We start from the raw sequence: 12546 nt of genomic DNA on the forward strand, positions 1-12546 counted from the left end.
TCTGATCACTCCTCTGTATCCCCTACTCTAATCACTCCTCTGTATGCCATACTCTCTGATCACTCCTCTGTATCCCATACTCCCTGATCACTCCTAGGTATTTCATACTCTCTGATCACTCCTCTGTATGCCATACTCTCTGATCACTCCTCTGTATGCCATACTCTCTGATCACTCCTCTGTATCCCCTACTCTAATCACTCCTCTGTATGCCATACTCTCTGATCACTCCTCTGTATCCCCTACTGTCTGATCACTCCTCTGTATCCCATACTCCCTGATCACTCCTCTGTATCCCATACTCTCTGATCACTCCTCTGTATCCCATACTCTCTGATCACTCCTCTGTATCCCATACTCTCTGATCACTCCTCTGTATCCCATACTCTCTGATCACTCCTCTGTATCCCATACTCCCTGATCACTCCTCTGTATTCCATACTCTCTGATCACTCCTCTGTATTCCATACTCTCTGATTACTCCTCTGTATTCCCATACTCTCTGATCACTCCTCTGTAGTCCATACTCTCTGATTACTCCTCGGTATCCTATACTTCCAGTGTTAACCCCCCACCCCCACCCGCCTCCTACTGTCCGCCTTGTGCTACAAGTCGCCGTCCCCCTCCTGCACTCCTGCACTCCCCCAACCCAGAGTGTACAGTAAATGCAGAGTATAGTGCCCTCTCCCTGCTGAAGTCCAGTGCACTGTCTTTGCAACCATCCTGCTTCCTCTAGTGCTGGAACCTCACTCTGCTCATGTTGCGTGTAATCATACTACATGCAGTAGGAGATGCTGGGCACTAGGCCATGCGGACAGGTAGAAGCACAGCACTGGACACCAGCAGAGAGGTGAGAGCACAGCTTCTGCTGCACTATACCCTGCATTTACACGCTGGGCTGGGGGAGTACAGGAAAGGGATGTGCAACAAAATGCAACAGGATCAGCGGGTTATTTGCATCTTGTGGACTCCCTGTAGTAAGGAAAGGGGTAGGAGAAAGCGTTGTCACTGCAGCGTTAGATATAGGGCAGCATCTGCACTTTCTAGGGTTGGCGAACTCAAAAACCGTGTGCTCTGACCTCAAAGGTGAACCAATAAAGGATGAGGATGAATCTAGGTTCACAGTAGGACGTTGCATTGTACAGTTGCAAAGAATGGATGCACATACAGTGGAGTGGTGTGTGCAGGGCACGAGTAGCCTGACGGCCATTTTTCGCGCGGTTCGTGCTTCAACGGAGGCTACTCCCAAGCCTCTGTAGAAGCAGTAAGGGTGCGAAACGGCCATCAGGCTACTTGTGCCTCCCCACTGTCTGCCCACCAAGACCGGGATGTGCTTCCATTCTTTGCTACATAGACTCATGCTGTTTATTTTCTGTTTATGAAAGCAGTGCCAACCTTCATCCTCATCCTTGTATTAAGCATCCACTTTATATGTCACATGCTTCATATATTTCAGCGTGATCTTGCCTTCACAAACTTCAAAGCAGCATAAACGTTCCTAATGTGGGGCTAAGCTCTGCCCCTGTCGTTGTCCAGTACAAGAGCCTTTATATGTCTTTAGGGCATTAGAGCTGGAATTTTGAGGCAGGTCATACCACTACTTTGGGAAAACTCATGGCTGTTTTTGGCCAACCAGGGACAAAGAAGTTGATTTCAGAATACTCGCAGAATTTTGAAGGCACCATAAGCTTTCTACATTCGAAGAGCTCTTACTGTGCCTTATAGCGATGCGCTAAATTCACTTCTTTGCGTTTGTTACACGGTGCTCTCCACTCACACCAGCCAGCACTCCCATTCACACTTCACTTCTTCTCATCAGTAAGTGAATTTTTTTGGCACAACCACTTAGTCTCTGCTTTCCTCCCAGGCAGGTTTCATGCGATGTGGTCTTGATAACTCACAACACAGTCACACATTCCTGTTACAGTTTATGGGTGGAGATGAGGGAATGTCTTCTCCAGCCTCCCATTTGTGAGCCAGGGAGGTCCAGAGAAGGTCGGTTTGCTCCTCTTCAGTACAGCTCAGAAATCCTCCTCATCAGGCGTTGCACAGCTGCGTTTTCTTCTCCGGGAGCTCCAGTTTCCTCCAATCGTCGCACACAAGTGGTCTGCTGATAGAGGTGCAGCAATAGAGAAAGCTCTACCCTGAGGCCATCAGAATCTCCGTGTTGGAGAGCGGTGAAGCCAGCTCAGCTCCTGATTGAATTACACACAGCGCACAGATCCGTTTTATGGAGGGGTGTTGTGCAGTGGTGGTGCGGACACAATGCTTGGCACGCTGCCCAGCTTTTCCATGGCGGCAGTTGCTATTATGCAAATTCTGCTCAAGCTTTGCATTCCTCTGTGGGGATTTTTTTCCCCCTCCTTGTTCTTAGCGTGCACAAAACAGCGGAGCGCCGCAGCCTCGATCTCCCTCAGCCCCGATCTCCCTCCCTCCCTTCCTCCCTCCTTCCCTGCCTGCCTGATGAGACAAGGTGCCACATCTATTTACATAAGTAACTGGCATTGATTAGGGAAGCAAAGTCATGTGCAGCCAGAAGCAGAGGATGCCAAGTATAGATTGGTGGGGTTCCCTTCTCAAATGAGAACAATTTGTCCATGATTTCCGTTACTTCACCCAATCATTATTCTAATCCTCCATCACACGAGTGTCGTCAGTAGATGTATTAGATACCTTGAAGGTCATATGGATATAATCCTCGAATCTCCCTCTTCTGTTGTAGTTCCATCTGAACAAATGAGTCTAATTAAGTTACATTGTTGGCTTTTAGGCCTATGCGGAGAGTGGTTGCCTGCCAGTATGATGCTGATATTTCTATAGCTTAAATAATAATGAATTGCAAATCTCCGCTTTTGTCCTCTAAACAATATTTTGTGCTTCTTTTTTTTTAGGACTCATCCAGACTGCCGAAGAAGTCCGGAGACAACCCAACTGTTAATGGCCCAAAGGTTGAATGTTTACATGCTCGTCCTGAGGAGGAGAAGGTCCCCACCACAAAGGACTGTTCATCTTTGCACTCGCAAGTGAATGAGCTCAGTAAGACAACCCCACCTGGATTTGTCAGTAACAAAGACCCTGACTCAAAGGACAGGGTACCGGTAAACGGCACAGCCGCCAGCGTTACTGAGAAACTTGCTCAACTCATTGCAACATGCCCTCCTTCCAAGTCTTCCAAAATCAGAGCCAAAAAGCAGGCCTCCTTAGCCCAGGTCGGCACGCTCTCGGAAGAACAGCAAACAGAAAATAGTTCCAACTCGCCTGCCATAGAATGTTTGGCTCCTCCTTCCAAAACTGCCAGCAGCAGCTTAGACGACAGAATGAGTAGTCAAACTTCAGAGAGGACTAATGTACGACAAACCAAGGATAGCGTTTTGGAAAAGTTTGGTATTAGGAAAGATGGCTCTGCCAGCGATAAGGATAAGTTTAATGACAGGACTGCTACTCCAGTGGAGAAAAATTCACTAGCTGAGAAAGGTGTTCCTGACACAGACATGCAGTCTAAATTTTGCCCTGTGTATTGCACTTCATTGGACTTTCGAAAGGGGGGCGCATCTGATGCATCAACAGCTGTGTCACCTTACAGTGCCGTCGGAGAAGGTAATCTGCCTTCACCAGCACCAGCAATGTCTCTGACATCCTCCAGTAGGAGCTCAAATGTGAATTGTCCCCAGCCCCCCTCCAATTCATTGCACTTAAATCCTGACACCGCGCGTGTGGATTGTATCGATGAGCCTAGTGACAAAAGCCAGTTTACATCTGACACTTTACCTGCCAGCAGGGCTCACAAAACCTCTCAAAACACTCTGGACTTATTACAGAATGCAAAAACGTCTCAGGAGGTCAAAAGTGTACGTGGTGAGAATTTAAGAACTCATTTGCCTTCTGCAGCCCCCACGCCACCAAAAAAGCCAACACAGCGTGTGGAGCCAAGCAACCACCGCTCAGACCCCTCTATCGTCAGTTTTGCAAGTTTACTTCGGAAAAAGCAATTGGTAAAGTTTAGCAGCTTCTCAGAAAAGACCAGTCATGGTGTCCAGCATGGCAATACCAACTCACAGACAAAACATTTCAAGAAAAGGAAAGGTAAGAAGCCTCGGTGGACAAAAGTAACTAACAAGACCACCAGTCAGTCCTCAAAATTATCTGCAGAGCCAAGTATAGTAAAAATAGCATCACCGACAAGTAATAAACCTCTGCGAGACACACCTGAGAAAATTGCTGGAAGGACTCCATTTATTGGTCACATTTCCAGATCTGTTATGTCCAAACCAAACGAACCCACTGAGGGAACTTCAGATGAAATGCACAAGTCTTCTAAACTGTATAGTTCCCATAGGAATTATAGAATGGTTTGTTCATCCAGAAATGGTTCAGAGATGCATAAAACAAAGAGAGGAAAGCCCAGAAACAAGGAAATGCCACAACTGGAAGGTCCTCCAAAAAGAGCACTTAAAATACCATCTTTTAAAGTCGTCTCACCACAGTCCAAAGAAGAGCAAGGACCGCCTGTTCTTCAACCAGAAGTTGAGATGCCATCTTTAAAAAACAATCTTCCTAGACCAGTGTTTCCAAGAAAGAGAGGAAGGCCGAGGAGAGATGCAATTCAGCCCATGCGAACTCCACCTGTCCTTTCTGTTGCACCCTTTCTGGTGACTGATAACCACAAGCAAACTGAATGTGAAAATGAGAAAAGTGAACACGATGACTGCTTAAATGGCAGGCTCACTGTTGACGATGCTGGTGATCACTGCTCAGAGTCAGACAGGAAATCGCTGAAGAAAAATAATGGTCAGCTCGTAAAAACCATCATTCGAAAGATAAACAAAATGAAAACTCTCAAAAGAAAGAAGCTGTTGACTCAGATTCTATCTGGTGCAGCCGAGCAAAATTCCAAAGGGAAAGCTCAGAACAAGTTGCAAGGTGCCGTTTCCACACTCACCGCCACATTTACTTCTAAATTAGGTCAGCAAATAAATGTGAGCAAGAAAGGCACCATCTACATGGGCAAGAGGAGGGGTAGGAAGCCAAAGTGTACACCTGAATGTGATACAACCAAAAATTCAGCATCTGCTCCGTTATTTGAAAAATCAAGTCAGCAAGAGGCTCATACTGCATTAGGCCAAGGTGGACCACCCACTGTATCTCTAAGCGCTTCTGGCTGTGAAGTTCTTCCTTCACCCATTAGTTCCCTCTCACCTGGAGCCAGTGGATCCCATAGTCCTATGAGCAGTGATGCCAGTTTTGTTGAGCCAAGCCCCGTGCCATATCTCCACATGCACTCTAGACAAGGTACGTTTCTTCAGACACTTGCCATGAGGAAAGCGTCAAAGGACTCTAGACAGCTATCGCCCCCAAGTCTGCTGCCAAACTCTCCCTCTCACTTGAATGAGATCCCCTCCCTCAAAGACGCAACATCTTCTCCCATTAGTGAGTCGCACAGTGATGAGACTATTCCAAGTGACAGTGGCATTGGCACTGACAATAACAGCACGTCTGAGAGGGTGGAGAAGTTTTGTGCTCAGAAGAAGAGGCGGCATTCTTTTGAACATATCTCTCTCCTTGCTCCCCCGACTTCCCCACTTTTGAGCAGCCTCAGAGAGAAGCACAAGCACAAATGCAAGCACAGGAGTCATGACTATCTTACCTATGACAAGCTCAAGAGACAGAAGCGAAAACGTAAAAAGAAGTACCCACAGCTCCGAGTGCGGCAAGATCCCGATTTCTTGGCAGAGTTAGAGGAGCTTATAACGCGTTTGAGCGACATCCACATTTCTCATAGGAGCCACCATTTCATTCCAAGAGATCTGCTTCCTACTATATTCCGCCTCAACTTTAACAGCTTTTACAGTCACCCAACGTTCCCCATGGATCCTTTGCACTACATTCGAAAGCCTGACTTAAAAAAGAAGAGGGGGCGGCCACCCAAGATGCGGGAATCCATGTCGGAGATGCCCTTTATGCACAGTCTTGGCTTCCCACTCTCAAGCACTGGCTTTTACCCTTCATATAGCATGCCTTATTCCCCTTCTCCCCTCACTGCTGCCCCTCTCGGCTTAAGTTATTATGGACGGTACCCACCCACAATATACCCTCCTCCACCTTCTTCCTTTACTACCCCCCTACATCCCCCGTCATACATGCACACGGGTCATTTGTTGCTCAACCCCACCAAATATCATAAGAAGAAACACAAGCTTCTCCGTCAAGAGGCATACTTGTCCCCGGGCCGAAGCCCTCTGCTTCCTGTGGGTACATACCCCAGTGTCCCACCAGATATGGCCTATGGCTGGATGGTTGAGCACAAACACCGCCACCGTCACAAACACCGGGAACACCGAACGGACCAGCAGCAGCTTTCCATGGATCCGTTGGCTGGAGTTGGTTCTTCTAGGACAGTCATGGAATCTTTAAAACGTTACAGGTTTGGGAAAGACAATATTAACGAAAGGTACAAACACAAAGACAAACACAGGTGTCACTTATCATGCAGTCACTTGGCTCCTTCCAAGGGATTGTTGACTAGAGAGGAGCAGTGGCTTCAAAGAGAGGTCCCTGAGTCGGGTTCAATGACGCTGGGGCTTCAGACACCATTGCAGATTGACTGTTCGAGCAGCTCACCGGGCCTCTCACTCAGCGGTTTTACTTCTGGCTCAGAGCCAGCCAGCAGCGATGAACATACCAACCTTTTCACAAGTGCAATAGGCAACTGCCGGAGCAACATGGCAACAAACGCCGGATGCAAGACGCTAAGCGATGGCCCAGCCTTTTTTGCAGACAGCAGGTCCATGAGGAAGGAGGCTGCCCAAACTTCATCAGGTAAGAAACTTTGGAAACTGAGAGTGATTGATGAGGTTTGTCGCTGTTTAATGCTGAATATTTGATAATAATACGTTGGGTCATTTATGCTGAGGTTGTCCAGGCTGGAACACTTTAAAAAACACAAGAAGTGATCCTGCAAGCCTGCTGTTGATTTATTAAAAATTGTCTGCGATTAGGTGACGAATGTCAACAACCCTTGCATGGGTCTATCACACAATCGTGAAGGTTGCTGAGAAGTCGGCAAATTAGCATTTGTTTAAAACCCCTCAGCACTAGCAATAGTATGTTATTCTTCCTGTGTAGCTGCTATGCAGCCTCCTTCAGACACCCAATGCTACTGGGCAAGGTGACCGTCACCAAATATGAATTAAAGAGCTGATCAGTGTCCAGGTGTACAAAACAACAGCTATTTATTCAAACAGCTGCACAAATAAAAACATTTTCATAATGATTCTCTCCACATATTACTTGTTCTGTACAATTCAATCATAAAAATCTGATCGAATGATTGCATCTGCGGAAAACATTGCATTTTAATGGGTATCTTAACAGGAACACTAAAACAATTAAAGCATATAATAGCGCTCACTATGGATGGCTACCTAATGACAGCCTATTAGTAATCAACACTGCACAAATACAGTCAGCAAGATCTAAGACTATTCAAACACCCAGTTCGTTTAGGTGGAGCGCTCCCTGCTCTCTGTGGAGAGCCAAATGCGAAATAGTAAATAATGTGGGGTCAGCGCTCAGGATACAGTCTCTGTAGCAAGGTCTTGCAATACAAAACACAGTCTCTGTTACGAGTTCTTGCAGCACAAAACACATGTGGGGGGGAGTATGCCAGGCACCACTCCCCCTCAAGCTGAATAAACTCACCAGATCCAATGGCCAGAATGGGCCCGCAATCGCTTTAGGAGTATAGGCCACCCCTCAGCCAGTCCTGCCGATCTCAGCTGGGCACTTGTACTCCTAGACCAGCAGGAGGTCTACCCAATACGAATGGCACTCCAGTACTTTAGTCCTCAAGGAAAAAAACGCTTGACATAGCGTAAAAGTATAAAGGGATTCCCATATTTATTTAAAAAACACATAAAAATGCCGGTATATCAGCACATAGTTCAATATAGATCATGCAATCCAAGTAAAGCGGGTATGCTGATAGATGGAGAGCACGCAGCCTTAGCAAGCGTGATGGCCGGTAACAGTTCCGCCTCAGCCCTTCCCCTACAGCGAGCCGCTAGTTAATTTGAAAAGCGTGTACCCGACGTTCACCGCGTCCGATGACGTCACACGCAACGTCGCTCCGTAGCTCCGCCCAACGCGTTTCGTTACTATAGTAACTCATCAGGGGCCCCTGATGAGTTACTATAGTAACGAAACGCGTTGGGCGGAGCTACGGAGCGACGTTGCGTGTGACGTCATCGGACGCGGTGAACGTCGGGTACACGCTTTTCAAATTAACTAGCGGCTCGCTGTAGGGGAAGGGCTGAGGCGGAACTGTTACCGGCCATCACGCTTGCTAAGGCTGCGTGCTCTCCATCTATCAGCATACCCGCTTTACTTGGATTGCATGATCTATATTGAACTATGTGCTGATATACCGGCATTTTTATGTGTTTTTTAAATAAATATGGGAATCCCTTTATACTTTTACGCTATGTCAAGCGTTTTTTTCCTTGAGGACTAAAGTACTGGAGTGTCATTCGTATTGGGTAGACCTCCTGCTGGTCTAGGAGTACAAGTGCCCAGCTGAGATCGGCAGGACTGGCTGAGGGGTGGCCTATACTCCTAAAGCGATTGCGGGCCCATTCTGGCCATTGGATCTGGTGAGTTTATTCAGCTTGAGGGGGAGTGGTGCCTGGCATACTCCCCCCCACATGTGTTTTGTGCTGCAAGAACTCGTAACAGAGACTGTGTTTTGTATTGCAAGACCTTGCTACAGAGACTGTATCCTGAGCGCTGACCCCACATTATTTACTATTTAACAGGAACACTGACTGCATTCTTAGCCTTTACGTCTAGCAAATTGAAGGACAACAGGTTTTGGAGAAACCATGCTAACATGTCAGTAAGCTTTTAGTAGGATAACATGAGCACAACAAATTGACTCCAAATTTTCTCTCGTCACACTACCCATTTATATCATCATGGTAGTCCTGAAATGTGTAACAGAGGCACTAAAGTAGTATAAAAGCAATTAAAAACTTTAAAAAGAGGAGGTAGTGGTGGACTTGCCTCCTCCAGGTAGACACCAAATATCGTTGGTTTAAGATAAACAACAATTTTATTCACAATACTCCCAAAGTATCGGAGTATATTTTATTCTCGGAGTGAATTTTATTCACAATACTCCCAAAGTATCGGAGTATTGTGAATAAAATTGTTGTTTTTCTTAAACCAATGATTTTTGGTGTCTACTTGAAGGAGGTACCGTAAGTCCACCACTACCTTATCTTTTTCAACAGTTTTTAATTGTTTTTATACTACTTTGGTGCGTCTGTTACACATCTTTGTACATTGTCTAGTCAATGCTTGGTGGAGGGGTGTTACCCCATCTTACCGATCTACAGAGAGCGACTTCTTAAAGAGGATCTGTATTGTTAAAATCGTTTAAAAGTAAACATACCAGTGCGTTAGGGGACATCTCCTATTACCCTCTGTCACAATTTCGCCGCTCCTCGCAGCATTAAAAGTGGTTAAAAACAGTTTTAAAAAGTTTGTTTGTAAACAAACAAAATGGCCACCAAAACAGGAAGTAGGTTGATGTACAGTATGTCCACACATAGAAAAATACATCCATACACAAGCAGGCTGTATACAGCATTCCTTTTGAATCTTAAGAGATCATTTGTGTGTTTCTTTCCCCCATGCACTGACGTTTCAGGCTGCTCTTTTCTTCCTGCAAACAGCTTTGCCCTTGTTTGTAATTCCTCAGTATGTGAAAGCCCAGCCAGCTCAGAGGACGATTTATCCAGCTTGTAAAAGATAAGAGAGAAGAGAGAAGCTGCTCTAATCTAAATAACACACAGGCAGTGTGCAGAGAGGGGCCTGGAAGGGGGAGTTCATAGCAGAACCACAACACTGAATAACTTGGCAGCCTTCCAGACACAGGCTGACAAGTCTGACAGGGGAAAGATACATTGATTTATTACAGAGACTGTCATAGTAGAAAGTGCTGCAGTAAGCCAGAACACATTAGAATAGCTTTAGGAACTTGTAGGATGAAAAAAACCAGGATGCAATTTTTGTTACGGAGTCTCTTTAAACCTGAGTGGGATTGGGTCTAATCTCTCCACCTGCCATTACGGTGGTTGCCTTTTTGGTAACCCTGGTTTGTGAGTATACTTATATTGTTGATACTCTTATCCTGGTATTAAGACTTACTATGCTATATTGTGCTCTCGGTGTCCTTTTCTTTTAGGGTGATTTTCATGTATTCTTTTCACTGAAGCACAGTGCATGGCCATAGCTCTGTCATCTGTCAGGCAGCTGGCTGAGTTGAGCAAATATGCCATCATCTCTGCCCAGCTGTTGTGCGTCCATATGTCCCGTGGCAGGTGTGGTTCTGCCAGTTTTGTGATGTTAAAGTGTTTGGAGTCAGTCTTAAGCTCTCATTTACTGCTGCTAAAAGCTCAGTGAAGTTTTACCAAGGTCTCTACAAAAATGTATATGCATTTTTCTTATTGTTCTCAAATAGGATAGACCCTCAATGTTTTCTCTAGATAATGGGCAGGCCTCATTGTTTGTTGTACCCTTAGGCCTCGTTCACATCATACGCGCTTCCGTGCGAATGGATACACTGCATTCTCAGTGGTGCCTCCAGGAAATGTATAGGCTGCATTCTTAGTGGTGCCTCCAGGAAATGTATAGGCTGCATTCTTAGTGCTGCCTCCAAAGAATGGATAGGCTGCATTCTCAGTGGTGCTTCCAGGAAATGTGTAGGCTGCATTCTTAGTGGTGCCTCCAAAGAATGGATAGGCTGCATTCTCAGTGGTGCTTCCAGGGAATGGATAGGCTGCATTCTCAGTGGTGCTTCCAGGAAATGTGTAGGCTGCATTCTTAGTGGTGCCTCCAGGAAATGTATAGGCTGCATTCTTAGTGCTGCCTCCAAAGAATGGATAGGCTGCATTCTCAGTGGTGCTTCCAGGGAATGGATAGGCTGCATTTTCAGTGGTGCCTCCAAAGAATGGATAGGCTGCATTCTCAGTGGTGCTTCCAGGGAATAGATTGGCTGCATTCTCAGTGGTGCCTTCAGGGAATGGATAGGCTGCATTCGCAGTGGTGCCTCCAGTGAAAGGATAGGCAGCATTCTCAATGGTGCCTCCAGGGAATGGATAGGCTGCATTCTCAGTGGTGCCTACAGGGAATGGATAGGCTGCATTCTCAGTGGTGCCTCCAGGGAATGGATAGGCTGCATTCTCAGTGGTGCCTACAGGGAATGGATAGGCTGCATTCTCAGTGGTGCCTCCAGGGAATGGATAGGCTGCATTCTCAGTGGTGCCTACAGGGAATGGATAGGCTGCATTCTCAGTGGTGCCTCTAGGGAATGGATAGGCTGCATTCTCAGTGGTGCCTCCAGGGAATGGATAGGCTGCATTCTCAGTGCTGCCTCCAAAGAATGGATAGACTGCATTCTCAGTGGTGCCTCCAGTGAAAGGATAGGCAGCATTCTCAATGGTGCCTCCAGGGAATGGATAGGCTTCATTCTCAGTGGTGCCTCCAGGGAATGGATAGGCTGCATTCTCAGTGCTGCCTCCAAAGAATGGATAGACTGCATTCTCAGTGGTGCCTCCAGTGAAAGGATAGGCAGCATTCTCAATGGTGCCTCCAGGGAATGGATAGGCTTCATTCTCAGTGGTGCCTCCAGGGAATGGATAGGCTGCATTCTCAGTGGTGCCTCCAGGAAAAAGATAGGCCACATTCTCAGTGGTGCATCCACAGTTGTCTCTGGGGGATGATAGGTTGCATTCTCTGCGGTGCCTCCAGGGAATGTATAGGCTGCATTCTCAGTGGTGCCTCCAGGGGATGGATTGGCTGCATTCTCAGTGGTTCCTCTGGGGAATGGATAGGCTACAGTCTCGGTGGGTGCTCCAGGGAATGGATAGGCTGCATTCTCAGTGCCTCCCTCCAGGGGATGGATAGGCTGCATTCTAAGTGGTGCCTCCAGTGAATGGTTTGACTGCATTCTCAGTGTGTCCTCCAGGGAATGGATCGGCTGCATTTTCAGTCGTGTCTCTGGGGTATGGATAGGCTACATTCTCAGTGGTGTCTATAGTAACTGGTGCTGTATTTAGGGATTGTGTATAGAGATGTGTTGCACTCTCAGTGGGAGCTCTGGTGATTGGTCGGCTGCACTGTCAGTAGTTTTGCTGGTCTATGCGTAGGGAAGAGTCCCGGTACCACATGATGTTGGGCTTTCTGTATTTTAGCTCTCCATGCTCCGTATGGTTGTTTTGCATTGGCATGAGCCACTTTCCCCCTGGACAGCTTGCTGGTGGTATGGTCTGTGCTTGGCTCCTTTCTTGTGGAGGATGAGCTGGAGAAGCACTGTCTTTCTCCAGTGACATTGCAGAGAGAAGACCGGTCACAGTATAAATAGATGCAGCTAAAGATAGTTGTGCTGTGCCGCACATCACAGAGGAAATGACCTTCAGCCAGGCATGCTGCAGTTACTGGCGGGTTCTGTAGTATGAAGAGAGACTTGTCTTCACTCCTGTCAGCCTG

The 12546-nt window shown here is 46.8% G+C and overlaps 1 protein-coding gene across 4 annotated transcripts in view; it reads left to right on the forward strand.

Annotated features, from left to right (window-relative positions):
- ASH1L (ASH1 like histone lysine methyltransferase) overlaps positions 1 to 12546 on the forward strand; it is a 131721-nt gene that overhangs the window by 63919 nt on the left and 55256 nt on the right. For all 4 annotated transcript variants that reach the window (XM_068252588.1, XM_068252587.1, XM_068252586.1 and 1 more), the window contains exon 3: positions 2892 to 6816. In XM_068252588.1, the coding sequence (XP_068108689.1) occupies positions 2892 to 6816 (3925 nt within the window). The remainder of the gene's footprint in view (positions 1 to 2891; positions 6817 to 12546) is intronic.

This window comes from Hyperolius riggenbachi, chromosome 9 (assembly GCF_040937935.1).
Source record: "Hyperolius riggenbachi isolate aHypRig1 chromosome 9, aHypRig1.pri, whole genome shotgun sequence".
Taxonomy (NCBI): Eukaryota; Metazoa; Chordata; class Amphibia; order Anura; family Hyperoliidae; genus Hyperolius; species Hyperolius riggenbachi.